We start from the raw sequence: 16,053 nt of genomic DNA, 5'->3' as shown, positions 1-16,053 counted from the left end.
GTGTTTTTTGATTATGTTCCATAGAGAAAAGTGCCTCGTTCTATTTATGACCAAGCAGCACTCGCAATACGACTAATAGGAAGGACAAATGGATTTGCAACAGTCGATTTGTCATGCCCGGTGTAGAGAGTTTCTCACTGTGTGGCACGGTAAGATGCGAATATGTTAGACACGGTGTTGGTATAAAAACAAGAAAGAATCGAAAATAACAGTGAGGAATCGATTCTTGGAATCGATTCTTTCGATTCCAGAAACAAGAATCGGAATCGATTCCAAAAAAGCCCTAAGATCTTGAATCATTTTAAGTCCCTTTGATTCCCACAATTTGAACATTGCATCCGCTCTTCCTGGTACAAAGAACTGATATCCCCCATATTGGACTATATTGAGATAATGAACGGGAGTCTTTTAAGTCATTTTGACCACCATAGCATATCTTTAACATATGTCTTACAATTGGGTTTTTAGTTTGTTTTCGCAGTTCTTTTGCTGTGTCCGAATATATGTATGAGGGAAGACGTAGAGTGAGATTGTGAGATTACATTTCTGTCCAATGTGGAGACTCACTTGATGAAAAATAGAACATAATAGCCCTCAGCTGTGCAGCCCAGTAATACCACAATAAGTTTGGACATTTTAAACCTCCTCTGTCAAATGGTAAGTACAACAAAGACAAGCGGAGTCTTGACCTCCTATTAAATCTGACAAACATGGTTTTGATTTTTGAGAACAAATCTGAAGGTGGCGGTAATGGAATATTTTGAAATAAATAAAGTAGTTTGGGTAGTATGTTCATTTTTAAAATATTAATTCTCCCAATTAAACATACTGGTAGTGACATCCATCTACCAATTGACTCATTAATTTCTAATCATTAAAGGTTCATAGTTAGCATCAACAATGTTTTCCAATCTTGGCACAATTTGTACTCCCAAGTATTTAAACCGCTCAACAACATTAAATTACCTCTAAAATTGGATTCTTTCTTTCATTTGAATTTAACAGTAATATAGAAGATTGTGTTATTTACCGTATATCCTGAAATATCACCAAGTGTTTTAATTAGCTGTAACACAGCTGGAATTGATTTACTTAAATTTGACATGAATAGAATGACATCATCAGCATACAAGGATATTCTATGTTCTGTCCTATTGTTACTCCACAGAAATACCGATGTGAACGTACTCCAATTGCGAGAGGTTCAATTGCTAGTGTGAACAACAAAGGAGAGAGTGGGCAACCTTGTCGACATCCTTTACTAATTTTTATTGGTTTTGAAATATTTCTATTTGTCAAGATTTCTGCAGTTGAGTTTTTGTATATTACTTTAATCCATTTTATGAAGTTATCTCCAATTCCAAATCTTTCTAAAACACTGAAAAGATAAGGCCATTCAACCCTATCAAAGGCCTTTTCGGCATCTAATGTATCTGACATTTCTTTGTTAGTAAGAATAATGTTCAATACCCTTCTTACATTATGGAAACCCTGCCTTCTCAATATAAATCCATTTTGATCTTTATTAATAATATTTGGCAATCATTTTTGTAACCGTTTTGCTAAGAGTTTACATATTATCTTAAGGTCAGAATTTAACAAACTTATGGGTCTCATGTTTTCACACTTGTTTGAGGGTTTACCTGGTTTTGGCAGTAAAATAATCAGAGCACTATTCATAGAAGCTGGGAAACTACCTTTCTGAAATACCTCCAGAAACATTTCCACTAGTGGAGTTAGCGGTTTATTTAAAAAAAATTTATACAGATCTATTGGGAGACCATCTGGTCCTGCCCTTTTTCCTGCCTTCATGCTATCGATAGCATTCCATATTTCTTCTTTGTTCATTTCTCCAGATCTTCTTTATGTTCATCTGGGAGATGAGGCAGTTCATCTAAAAACCTATTTAGATTTTGCGAATTAATCTCATTTTTTGTATCATATAATTCTTTATAGTAGCCTCTAAAGGCATCATTAATTTCTATAGGATCCAATGTTTACTAAATTAAAATTTTCAGATAATAGAGAACCTTGAATTATTAAATATCTCCCAAGCTTACCTTTGAGTACTTGTTTCACTTGAAATGGGACTGTCCCATGAATGAGGGTCATAACTCCTCTGGCCTGGGATGAGAACGATGTTGAGAATACACTACCCTGCCATCTCCTCCTTATCTTTATAACATCCTTTTCTAATAAGTGTGTTTCTTGTAAAAACACAATTGTGGAATCCATTTCCTTAATTTATTCATGACTTGTTTAACTTTTCTAAGTTGTTGTAGACATCTACAGTTCCAAGACACAAAATTAAGAGATACTCCTTGAGACGCCTCTAACAAATGATAAAAATAGATTACCTTGCAATATGAAAATAAAAATACAGGGAAACATGGCAAAACTGGATGCTTGAACCCACATCCACTGAACATGAACTACACTTTTCCCACTTCCGTGAGATCCCCCTAAAACATCCTGACTCCCAGTATCGCTAAAGACCGTTCCACACCTAATGAGGATCAGTCAAACCCCCCTTTGTTATCCTTTTAACTGAACACTCACTGCCGCTCTATCTTATGACAACAAACCTTTCTGTGTCTAACCGCAAACGCAATAATCAGTTAACTTCGGCTGCTTTATTGATTTGCTACTTTCTTTACTTGATTTGCCAGACTTCGACATTGTAGTATTCACACCAACACTATGCTACCACTTTTTGTTGCAAATGCAAGTATTTTTAGTAGAAAATTATAGTAGTCAAGATAGAGCGGCGTGAGGCACGTCTTCTCAGGTGCCCGCTATAACCGGAACCCCCATTTTATATTTTAATATTTCAAAATATAATTTCTACCTGTGACAGCAAAGTTTAAAAGAACTGCATTTATATCAAATAGAAATCTTCTGTAACGTTATCAACACTTTTACTGTCACTTTTTATCAATTTCATGCAGCCTTGCTGAATACAAGTATCAAATTCCTGAAAAAACAAGTTCCTATAAGTATATATTTACATAAATATTGTAAGTAACTTGTGTGTCTTATATAACCTGTAAATCTTGATTTAATGATGCCGCAGAAATGCAACAGTTGACTTTTGTTTTTATTTATGTTCTTCACATTCAGTAAATTATTTTTAGCTTAGCCGAATTAATTTTATAAAGCATCAGAGGACTCTGGAATGAACATACTGAAGTTTCAGCCTTTTAACTTACTGGAAAGGCTCACAGAGGTCAATTCGCCAGAGCTACAGGCCTTTATGTGTGTGTGTGTGTGGGGGGGGGGGATCTTAGTCCAACAATCTTAGTCCATCTCATATCTTTCAACTGTCAACACCCTCTCGTTTCCTTTACAGCCAAAACAATGGCTGCTCCTCCCCAAAACAGGACAGGCCTCTTAATACATCACACACTGAGGTGTCAGACAGATAACCATGAAACAAACAACAAATGTCAGCCATTTTAGGACTCCCTCTTCTACTGCAAGGCGATCGCAGCTGTTAGGTCATATAGAAGTGGAATATGAGTGATAACAGGTTGAAATATGCGTTGATATGCAGGCCTTGTGGCAGAGGAAATCACCACGCTAGTATAAGTGAACCCAAACAATACATGCAAATCACAGCCAATCAGACAGTTAGTTAGGGGAAACACCCATTTTCTTTCTGTTTGTATGGTTGTGATCAGGATGTGAGTAACCGAACTAAACACTGTGGTACATGGTTCCTAGTTAATAATATGCTAACAGGAATGTTGACAATCATGACTGATAATCAAACATTAATGTGTGAATTCATCATATCTATAAACAACCTCAAATATAATAATACATAATCCACTAATTAAGCATATTATAAATCTGCATTCATATAGGTTTTAATTACATTCTAAATTAAATGAACATAAATAAGGCCCTTATTTACATAAACAATTTATTCAAATAAGCAATTATTTGTATGATTTAATTGTCATCTGCATCATGCATTAGTTGAATTTGCAGTGAAGCAATAGGCCAATGCAAAATCAAAACAAGCTACATTAATTGTGCCCTTCAGTCGGGTCATTTAAGTTAAAGTCTAGTATCCAACTAGAGTTTAGTATCCAAGCAGCTCTGCAAAAAAAGATTATAAACAAAGATTTGGCTTAAGGCTTGCGGGATTTGCAAAGAGGTGATCTCCACAACAGCTGTCTTTATTTCATTTAGTTAACACATTAACACATCTCTGAACTTGCACAGAGTCTGCAAAAAATTACTTATTTTATTTAGTCAGTAGTTGTGTTTCCTTTAAAAATTATCTAAACATTCTTCAAATTAGACAAAAGTACTTGAGAGGCATATTTGTGAATGACTTAACTTTTCAGAAAATATATCATCTGAAGTCTGCTTATTCTTCAACTAGTTTGCAAATAGTGTAAGAAAAATACAAAGTTAATTCAAGATGCATTATCTTGCTTCTCAATCAAAAGTTTAGATATCTTTCCTAGAAAACAAGACAAAATACTGATTTAAAAAAAAATCATGCATGCCATATCTCAACTTGTTTGTGCCAAAGCTTACTGTTTTGCAAGATTTATGGCACAAAATATCACCTGCAATCCTAAAGCATTAAAGAGGAAGGGAAACTATGTAGTGTAAACAGGCCTTGTGATTTGACAGAGTTATGCATACCAATAAACAGCGTAATGAATAGATTATACAATATTACTGTATGCAGAGGTGTTTGATTAAAGGAATATTTAAATGGTACTACATAATGTTCCCATGAACACGTGGACATAATCAAAACACATGCACAATGCACGTGTAACCTCACCAATCTATGCACAGAAATATTATAGAAGTATACAATATTATTCGCATCCAGATCAAAACATGCAACAGACGACACGTGTGTATTGCACGTCTGTTAGCCAGCGATCTAAACTACACGTTCCTTAAAAACAATCCACGTTCTTTTCATTCCAGATTATCAATCAATTACTTAAATGCAATAATATAAGAAATAAGCTTTATTGGTACTTACCCCCAGAATTGGCAAATATGAGGCTGTGTTCACTGTCCAGCTCTCTTTTCGCGCTGGATCTGCGTCCATGAGGTGAGAGCTGTTTACCCTTCTCAAGGGTGCTTGTCAGAGCTGTTTAGCCCCTCCTCCAGTCGGCTGCTATTGGCTGCTCAGTCGAGCGTTGCCATAAGAAGGCGGTGCTTAGAAACTTTATCTGCGATTTTATTGGTTCCTTTCTTCTTCACTCAACCAAAGTTGACCGTATATAAGCTGACGAAGGACAAACATTTTTGATAATACACTCAAAACAAAGGGCGTTTTAACAGTTATATTATGCGATAGTAAACCAGCGCCTGATGCACCTCAATAGCAATGTTTTAGGAGCAAAATAATTAATTAATTTGGTCTGTCTGATACGATCACTGTTTTGATTGTATATTATTAGTTATTCATAAGCAGCTGCTTTACGATTATTAAACCGATTCCTACTGCAGTTTCTAACAAATTACAATACTGAAATTACGCATGATTCAATTGCAAAACAACATAATGCCCATATTTGATCCTTTACTGCCATCTAGTGGTTCAAAATCTCCAGCCACATAAAGGAAATCTTCAACTGGCCTAAAAGCACACAGAGGTGTGATTATTATTGCCCAAAATAATTCTCAGAAACTGAAAAGCGTGTATCTGAATGTAACAAAAACATACGAATTAATAAATAAAAATAAATATATATATTTATACTGCCTAACAGGAGACTATATATAGGCCTATAATCGATCCTGCAATGCGGGGTATTTGTGAGGGAAAAAAGTGTCTCATAGATATAATAACTAGCTGTGATGTATTATTGCATTCTATTCTATTCTATTATGTTATTATATTGTATTATTATATTATATTATATTATTCAAGTGTAGTTGCATTTACTGTGTTTTACCACTAGGTGGAACACATTTCATATATATTTTGATTCTGTGATGAGTAGCGAGGTCAAATGTTAGATGGCAATTATGAATTTTCATTTGTTCGTTTATTTAATTGGATGAACGCCGTTTAATGTATAATCATTAACATGTTAAATTTATAAATAAAGCTGAGTTTTGTCCATAGTTTAGTCTGCTCTTCCATGTTGCCTATATGTGGCTGTCTGGCCTGCATGTTAAAAAAGTTGTGCTTTACCAGATGAAGCAGAACATTAAACTTTATGAAATATAAACTTATCAAACATACTGTACCATATGTTAACATACAGTAAGTAACTTGATACATTTAGTAGGCATTACAAAATGTGTGGGAAAATAAGTATTTGTAACGGTGCATCAACATAATAAGTTTAGATAAGGCAAAGCTTCATAGACCATTTCTTACACTTCTGCTTCTGCAAGGCTGAATCATCAACCAATGCAATATTCAAATATACTCAAGTAATTTTAACAATCATGTTTTAATGCAAGACTATAATTGTGCAACTTCTCAGTCTTAACACTTATTTAGTTGAATGCTAGTATAGCTTATTTCTTCCTAACTCATTTGAAATTCATATATATGAGCTCTACGATTGCACGGACATGACTTTATAGCCGTTGCAGTTGATAGGGAAATGTTGGTGGAAATGAATTATGTTGGCTTGAGGGCTCACATGTTGCCCATATCCTGAAACTTCGAAAGATCTCAGAGACAGCCCTATACTTTGCAGAAAGGAATCTTGTTATTGAACATGGTCATGCACCCCGTCTCAATCACAGAGGATGGAAAATTAATTTTCATACCACCTATCTACAAGCCCGTCTCATTCAAATCAGAGTGGCCACTGAAGCATTATATTTTCCATCCACTTTACTGGTGCATATGACACACTTTCCTTTGTTCGGTGGGGCTGTTCATCAGTGCATAAGAGAGAAAATCAAAGCGATGTAATCATACTGTACATTGGGAGCAGTACTAGGAATTGTTGCTGTAGGTGAACTATATTAGCAGGTCAGTTCCAGTTAAAGAACTGGCTTCATATCATAATGTCTGACCTCTGACAGAGTCTAGGCCTGTTTTTATAGTTTCCATGAGCATACAACAGAGAAGACATTCCCACTGAGCTTCTAAGACCCTTCTTCTGCTTAGTCGGTGAGTCATTCAAACTACAAATACTGGTTGTTAAAAGAATTTATGGGTAACACATAATAACTTTCATTAATAATATCAGCACATATAACTACATAATGCTTAATAGCGAGGATGCAAATATATTATGGATTAAGAACGACTAGACTTATTAATTTAAGAATCAAATATTGAAAATCTAAGTAGAAAGAGAGAGCAAGAAATCATTTGTTGCATCTTTTGTTAAAAAATGATATTCAGATATTATTATGTATTTTTTATATTAAATATCTTAAAGTGGATATCTAAGTTACACATATAACTCACCCACTTTAAAATATGTTATATTAATTAAAAATATACACAGAAATATTTATTTTAGAAATAAAAATACATAAATATACAAAAATAAAAATACATTAATATATTATAATACAATAATTATATACCCTATGCACAATACTTTTATATATATAAAAAAAAAAATATATATACATACCATTTTTAATATACATACACGGACATAAATATATTTGTATATATATATTTGTAAAAATACATAAATATGCATGACTATAATACAATACAGTGTAATATAATTAGCATGTTTTACTGTAACATTATATTAAATTACATTATATATATATAATGTGTATTTATGTATTTTAAGTGTGTGTGTGTGTGTGTGTGTATATATAAATATACATATATATATAATGTAGCCTATATATACCCTTCAAGATAAAATAGATTCAGTCAAGTGGGTGCAAGCCTTTGATTTGTAAATTACGTGTAAACAAAACAAGAAACCAAACAAGCATCCATATATTCAGCAGTCTAGTAAATAAAGTAATAAATGAAATCGAGCTCTTCTGTTCTGAGCTGAAGTCTTGACATCAAGCCTTGTTCTTCTCCTTGTGCTCAATGTGTGAAAGAGCTCAGGGAGGCTCTGCCTGTTCCGTTGAATTCAGACTCACTGTCATTTTAACTTCCTTCCTGCCTTTTGTACATTAAACAAACATAGGCTCTGACGCGAGGTGTCGAACAGCTCGTGTGATACACAGTAACACAGCTACATTGATTTAAATTGGCGAAAGAACTCTTGGAATGTAACAGCAGCGGAGCAGCTCAAGTTATTATTCTGCTGCGTGTTCCGAATCCGCGCTTTAGCGACAGTTAAACAGCGTCTGCAACAAGGACACTTGGAGGTAAGCATCCGACTTAGGTGGGACATGCTGTAAAAGTGAACTTTTTTAGAAGCATCTACATGAAGGAGGATACTTAAAACAGTCAGTGTGAACTATCTGACTTGAAGTGTATTGACATTATTGCAGAATGATGTAAGCGTTTTCTATTTGGGGTTTGGTATTAAGGGGTTGTTGAGACATCTTAGTGATGACAATACAATAGAAAGTGTATGTTTTGGGTACCGCTGTTCTGAAAACTGATTAAAATACTATGGAAATATACAAAAACTGCCCAATATACACTAAATGTAAGGTGTGAATGTATGTTCTACCTCTGCAAGAACTGTGATAAAGTTTTATTTATAATTTCACCATTCGTTTATGTTCTTATTATGTACTTATATTATTCATGTATACGTATTTATGTACTTATACATTAGTTAACAAGTGATACTCCCAATGGAATATAATTTTTCTTGGAATAAGAATGTGGCAAATGCTTCTATTGAGTTCACAAGAGAGTCACCACGTGTTTTCTAGCTCATTCAAATTCAATGAATGCCAAAGAGTGGGCAGTTCAGTGAAGGGCTTTTATTGAGACTTGAAGCCTCACGAGAGTCATTTTTTTGAGTCATATTAGTTCATATTAGCCCTCTGCTGTGTTATGATCCTCTGTGATGATGAATGGCTTTTAGACATCACACTTGCTGTGAAACACAAACAGTGTGGTACACCAGTGACGTGGGAAGCCTCAAGATGCATTTGAATTGTCAGAGCAATAATGGACCGTTAAAAACACTTAAAAGGGTGGTGGTTTGGTTAAGAGAGAGGAGGTGCATTCCAGCCTTGACCTCTCCCCCTCAAGTTAAAATGCAGGGCACAATGTGCCCGTCCCATCTAACTTCTTAGTCAAAGCATGTGATGTTTATCTTGACTCTACGAAAGGCATCGCTATTTAATCGAACAACCGAATTCATCCTGAAGAGGTGGATGTTTTAATTTGGATATGGTTGCTGGAAGGTGAGCATCTTGACAGCATGCTTAGGAAAATTATATATTTGCAATTAAACAGTTTCTATACACATATTTTTTGCTGCTTTCTTTGGGTGTGTTGATCCACGGTAAGATGCTTAACATTTGCAGGCTTCAGGCAAAAAGCACAGTAAAAAGACACAGGTACTTTTTTGGTATTAGAGAATTAATGTGCACCATTATCTTTTTGTTTATAGACTGGCAAGTCAAATTAAATGTGATATAAGGGTTATGGTATTTGGAATATATATTTTTTTGCATGAAGTTGTATTGTATTACACCCTCAGTCATTCTCTTTTCCAGGCGAAGACATAAAAGGTTATGTTATGTTGAAAGGTTATATTTGATCCGCTCTGTCTATGTTTCTGCAAATGGAAAAAGGTATTTTGTCTGACGCACTTAAAACTGTGGGTTCATAATATGTAGACTCCCCTGACTGAATAAGCAGTGTGATTTAGTAAAGATTATTCAGACAAATAAATGAGTGAGTATTAGTCAGAAGGACAAGCAAAACTTGCTAAAACATTTGGCAGTGTCTTACTGCAGAGGCCAACGGAAACATCTTGATAGCAATCAAAACCAACACAATTTTAAAAATCTTTGGTGATCGGCAGAAGGCATTTACGCGAGACACATTTATTGTCTGTATTTCAGCAGAAGTGTTTAATGCAAATTAATATAACGACAGTGACCTCAATAATCAGCACTTTTGCATTTCTGAAATACCCTCACGTTTATTGAATTTATTCAGGCAGTCTTGCTTGTTATCACAGCCATCACATTCAGTGTTTTGCACAACAGTACGCTAACCATTGAAACTTGAACTTATTGACTATTTAAACCATCTCTTTGTGCATTGTTTCAGCACCCTGCTAAAGCATGAACCAGTAGTGGATATAATATGTGAATGAGGAAAGGAGTCTGGGATTGTATTTTATTCTACGTGTCAGCTTTTCTTGGTTCCTCCTAACAATGGTTGGTTCCAAAGGCCAGTGGACTTTGGATGAGTAGACCTAAATGGGAGCAAAAACGGACAGAGTCAGCCTGCCACTATGGCAGCTTATGCTCTGAACAGCCTGATAATGATGAACCCCAACAACCTGACCAATAAGAGCAGCCCTCGGACAGGAAGGCCTGTGCTCCCAGTGCCCAGTCGTTCAACATTTAGCCCGGTGCTGGGGGGCAGTGGAGGTCCCTATAGCCCCGGCAGCCTGAGCCCTGGGTCACCAGGAAAATCCTTCGTCTTCCCAACAAGTACCGGTTCCAGTTGCCAAAGGGCGTGTTCACCATGTCGACGGCCGGAATCGCTGGGTGTGCATGTGGGAAGTCGTGTGCGAAGACTGAGCGGGTCTAGCCTGGAGGAAGAACAGGAGAACGAAGAACGGCGTGCTGCTCAGCAACTAGAGCGCCACAAGGAACTGCAGAACGTGGAGGTGAACAAGAAGGTGGACCTATTTGAAGCCCAAATATCGGCTCAGACTCACAGCCGAGAGGCTCAACGAAGCCCACAGATTTCCAGGAAAACTCCCCTGAATTTTGTCCCTGTCCAACTTGCCAATCTCTCCTTAAACCCAGAGGAAACACTTGTGACGCAGAACAAGGATCACTCAACAGGGATCCCCAAAGAACTGCAAAATGGAAAGCGCATGGAGGAGGGGCTGCAGGTCAGTGGTGAAGAGAAGAACGGGGCTGACCCAAATACAGAAGAGGGCGGCCCACTTGAGAGCACATCAGCAGGAACTAAGAGCGAAGCTGACAGCTCTACCAACAACCACTCCAGGACTTCACTAGAGGCCAACAAGTGCTCAGCATCTTGGACTGAGACATGTTTGACAAAGGAGGGAGCTGAGCCAAAAGAAACCCAGCCAGTGCCTGACGGGGTCAGTCCAGAGGTGGGCTCCATCCCTGCTGTCATTATTACGGACCACGGCATGGATGTCAGTGGGGAGGGCAAGGAGCCCCAGGTTAGTCCTCAACCTTACAGAGCCTTGAGGAAGCTCTCCTCTTCCTCTGCCTCGTCAACAGGATTCTCCTCTTCCTGGGAGGAATCAGAGGACGACATTTCCAGCGACACAGAGCGGTCCCCAGCGTTCCTGCAGACACAACAGAAAGCGGTAAGACCACCTGTTATACGCTGTTCTCTTTTATACTTAATTTGTTGGCTTTCGTAGACAGGATAGTGGATAATTTACTGGAAAATACAGTGTCAGAAAAGATACAAGGTATTGTCCCCTTAAAGGTATAATTTTTGTACATTTTTTCTGGGAGTGTACAGGAAGCTAGACAGGACCGGGACTTGAACCAAGTTCCATATGATCACACATGTCTTGTGCAACGGACTACCTTCTGTGCCAAAGCTCCGACAACCTGTCCTTCTTTTGAATCAGTCACTCTGATCCTGTAAGACACAGTGGTTTGATGGGTTTCCAGTTTGGGGGAGCAAATGTAGCTTATATTTATGAATTTAACAGACACAGTAATCGAAAGTGACTTGCATTACAGCCAAGGTATACGTTTTATCAGTTCATCCATTTCCTTGGAATCGAACCCATGACCTTAGTTTTGCCATGCTTTACTGATTTACTGTTGAGCTACAGGAATGCTTATGAAATGTGATGATGCTGCTATCAATCACATATGCTTTTTAGATGTCTACAGTTTCTGTACTTGGCAGAGATGCTTTCAGAGGCATAGATTTTACCTTAGACGTGTTAGCTTGTACACACGTTCCGGTCAGTCCCACAAGTTATGTATTCTCGACTTCCTCCATTGCATTCACACTGTCCTTGCGCTTTCCTGCTCGGTGCTCGTCTGTATTCACCCTGAGTAACTGTTGACATTCTCACATACAAAGGTACTTCTGTGTCTTGCTGTCAAGCAAACTTTTTTTCTCTGACTTTATTTGGCCGCCCTTTAAACAAAGTACAAAAGCAGAATTAGGAACAAATAGCAGTGTATAATGTTAGTGACAGCAACTGTTCCATGGGTCCATACTCTAAATTTTATTCATGATTTGTAATGAAGTGGTTAGATGGAAATGAACTTGTATATTATTAGCCTTTCAAACAAAAACATTCATTACAAGTAAATGAAACACAGAGACCTGATAGTCAACTGCATTAGCAGCTATAAAGAATTCATCTTATACCTCATAATAGCCTGCACAAGTGACACATGTGACGCACTTTCTAGGGGGTTGCGCTTGTCTCTGCGACATGTTTGCCCTTGTGAGAATGTGTGGGCCCGCCTATTTAGGCATGTCACGCTTGCAGAAGCTCCAAGACACCCTGTGACTAGTGTGCTGTTACAGAGAAGCTCATTGTTTAGACATGGATGTCACACAGTCCTCCAGCCTCACACTAAGTTGTGGAATAATGTGCCTCTGCTTGCCACACAGGCTCTACGCCACAGGTCACTTAATGTGACGTCTGTTCCTTATAAACAGAGTGGAGGAGAGCAATCATCCTATTGTACCATCTGGAGGAATGATAGCACCCATAAAAGATTGTTTAACTATTCACAGTGATCACAAGGGCGAGATTACTTGATAGCCTTGAACTTCTGCGATGGGATCTTTGCTGTTCCCGGACATGTGCATTTACAATGGAATGGCTTTGGATTTGGAGGGCCGACACACTATCAGAGCCACATGTGGTTGGGATTTAGGGAACAGTCAATTAAAGTGAGCTTTCCAATGCTTGCCTGGAAAATGTATTTTAGTTAATGATCTTTAATTAAAAAAGGTGTGACAAGTATTTGTAAAAAATATATTTTATTTATCTTTTTTTTTTTTAGCTTTATATAGCTTACATTAGGGATGAATTTCAGTGGTCTTCTAATCGACTAGCATGCTGTCAAAATTGCTGCTAAAAAGTATTTTTAGTAGTTTTTTTGTTTGATTTGACATTTTATTGGCATGGTGGGAACAGACTTGGGACTTCTGTTACCCAAGATATATGTGCTATATGTCGAAATGCTGCCCACAAGGGGAATTTTGCATTTTTAAGACAGTCTGTATAGGTGAATTTGTTTTTAAAAGATTTTTTTTTTAACAAGTCTTGAGAGTCTTGCACTCTATTCTATCATGTTTTGCTCTGTGTTACCGTCCGTACGTGAAATGTATCTGATCGGCGACAGTTGAACCTGAAACCAGAATAATAAGGATAATAATAAATTCTCTTTTGTAAGGGTTTCCTTACAAAAAGATTAGTCGAATGTGCCGTGACGAGGGATCCGGGCTCAAGTCGGTCCAAGGTCATATTCTAGTACTGTTCACTCTCTCTCTGTACTTTCCTGTTGCTTTAAAATTGTCCTGTGTAATAAAGGCAAAAAGTGAGTAAATAAAATAAAAAGTCTTGCACATAGATTATGTTCACACACAAATATATTCTATATATAAATGTCATATATTCTTGTGCTTTTACTTATTTATGTATGTGTGTGTGTGTGTGTGTATATATATATATATATATATATATATATATATATATATGAAGAATTTATTTGCAAAAACAGATTATGTTATTATGGTTTATTGTGTTAGTTAGCTGTTTTTAGTTATTTTTTTAACCCAGTCAAAATAACTAGGAAAAAACATGATTTCTGAGAATTGTTAAAAAAGGGAGTTATCTGCTTTTGCAAATGAACTCTTCATACATACATATATACACACACACACACACACATATATATATATACAGTATATATATATATATATATAAGCACAAGAAATATCTGTCTCTGCAGGCTTTGCTTTCTTTTCTTAAACTAGCCTTCACTCTTAAAAATAAAAGTTCCAAAAGGGTCTTTTTGCAGTGATGCCATAGAAGAACCATTTTTGGTTTCCCAAAAGAACCTTTCAGTGAACAGTTCTAAAGAACCTTTTTCAACTATAAAGAACCTTTTCTGCATTTAAAAGTTTCCATGGATGATCAAGGTTCTTCATAGAACCATTGATGCCAATAAATAACCTTTATTTTAAGGAGTGTTGTAGGAAAGCCCTTTGGCTCACATTGTGTTCTTAGACTGTTGAAACATTCTGTGGTCATTTAAGTTTGTTTTTTCCACTCGGTTGTTTCCTGGCTCTGAGGGATCACAAGACTATCACAAGGAAGTTTTTCAAAGGGTTATTACTAAAAATCACTAAAAATAGATGTTTTTGATGATCTCATGCTTTCTTCCAAAACAGGTTTATCGCACATTTCATGGTGCTGCTTAGCCTCTCGCCACTCACAGTAACACGGTCTGGGGTGAAATTCATGAGCGATAAACATATCTGTGCTCATTTTACTCTACAAACACTTGCAGCGTGGTTTCTGTTTTGTGGGCTGCACCGGCTCTTCGGAAAATAGAATGGTGATAAAAAACCACAAACTTGTTATCAGTGCTTTCAGTCAAACAAGTGACCCAGAAAAGTTTCCAGTGGGCTTGCCTTTTAAGCGCTAATGGTGTTGTGCTGTGGTTTTATTACTGCTAATTACGTCCCATGTGCTCAGCAGAGGGGATCCCTCAGGCATGGCTCCTTTGACAGCTGTTGTACATTTAACTTTTACCGAGATTGCAAACTCAGTAATTTTGTAGGATCTCCAAATGTTTTCAAATAGCACAGAAAGTGAAACTATACCACAGTTTCTCAAGATGAAACTTTCCGTGCACTTCTTCCTTGCGACCAGGTTAAAGGTGTGTCGCCAGGATGTGGAATGCACCTGAACTGGCTGTACAGTATGTAAAAATGCTCTTCCTGCTACTTTGACTCATGCTTGCAATGCACTGTTGTTGTTTATGCTGCAAGTTCTATTAATAAGGAAGATTAGATAAGCAAGATAACTCTGTCCCGGTGTAAGAGGTGTGGTTCACTTTTCTGCATGCTCAGTAACTCCCCTGATCTGGTGTCTCCTTTTCCTGTGTCAATCAGATGAGGGAAGAACCCTTGTGCGTGTGTTTGTCTGTCTCTGCACAGAGGCTTGTGGTTACTTGCTCTAGCAAACCCAACAGCAAGTGTAGCCTAACCAAGCCTGCTGTGAGCAAATCTGTGAGCATTTATATTGCAAGTCTTTGCCACTTTTTGTTTACTTACCACAGTTCCGAGCTGCATTTTATTGCATGATTCAAACAAGTTGTGTTACAAGCAGCGGTTCACATCTGATGTGTCGCAGGTCTGTGCTAATAGGAACAGAAGGTGAAAAAACAATGTTAAATGCAAATAACTAACCATATAATCATGCAAAATAAATGGGATTAAATAACCTCTAAAAGGAAAAAAGAAAATACTTCACTCCACACAATATAATATACAAAATAGAATAAAGTGATACTAATAGTAATAATAATAAAAAATAATAAATAAAATTCATGTATAATTAGGAAAGCAAAATAAAGTGGAATTAATCAGCTTCTAAAAGGCAAAAGAAAATACAAACATGCATTATAATATGCATAATTAAAATATTAAACATAATAAAAATAATAGTGTAATTAATAATAAAAAAATATTTGAGTGACTGAGCAACTGTACCACTTTGTGTCCAGTGTAAAACTGGTTGAAAACCACAGCTTTATTGTAAAAATAAGTATTATTTTTAGAGATTATTTTATGTATTTGCTCTACATGTCTCCTGTATCTAAAGCTTAAAAATAATTCTATATTTGTTCTGTTTATGTAGGCCTTAATGTTGACTGTATTAGGTCAATATTGAAATGATATTACGTTACATTAAAATGATTGGCAGTTTAATAAGC

At 36.6% G+C, this 16,053-nt stretch overlaps 2 protein-coding genes across 4 annotated transcripts in view; one reads left to right on the top strand and one right to left on the bottom strand.

Moving 5' to 3' along the window:
• LOC306843912 (atypical kinase COQ8A, mitochondrial) overlaps positions 1 to 5,150 on the bottom strand; it is a 30,792-nt gene extending 25,642 nt beyond the window's left edge. The window contains exon 1 of one of the 2 annotated variants that reach the window (XM_079375625.1): positions 5,018 to 5,150. The gene's annotated coding sequence lies outside the window, so the exon portion shown is untranslated. The remainder of the gene's footprint in view (positions 1 to 5,017) is intronic. The other variant, XM_079375626.1, reaches the window with a different exon arrangement.
• Positions 5,151 to 8,088: 2,938 nt separating this feature from the next.
• LOC306844125 (inositol-trisphosphate 3-kinase A-like) overlaps positions 8,089 to 16,053 on the top strand; it is a 30,676-nt gene continuing 22,711 nt past the window's right edge. The window contains exons 1-2 of one of the 2 annotated variants that reach the window (XM_079376046.1): positions 8,089 to 8,304; positions 10,181 to 11,429. In XM_079376046.1, the coding sequence (XP_079232172.1) occupies positions 10,368 to 11,429 (1,062 nt within the window). In that variant the 5' untranslated portion in view covers positions 8,089 to 8,304; positions 10,181 to 10,367. Of the gene's footprint in view, positions 8,305 to 9,178; positions 9,304 to 10,180; positions 11,430 to 16,053 lie in introns of those variants that run through there. The other variant, XM_079376047.1, reaches the window with a different exon arrangement.

The sequence above is a fragment of the Barbus barbus genome (assembly GCF_936440315.1).
Source record: "Barbus barbus genome assembly, chromosome: 24".
NCBI lineage: Eukaryota > Metazoa > Chordata > Actinopteri > Cypriniformes > Cyprinidae > Barbus > Barbus barbus.
This window is presented reverse-complemented; position numbering and strand designations above follow the sequence as displayed.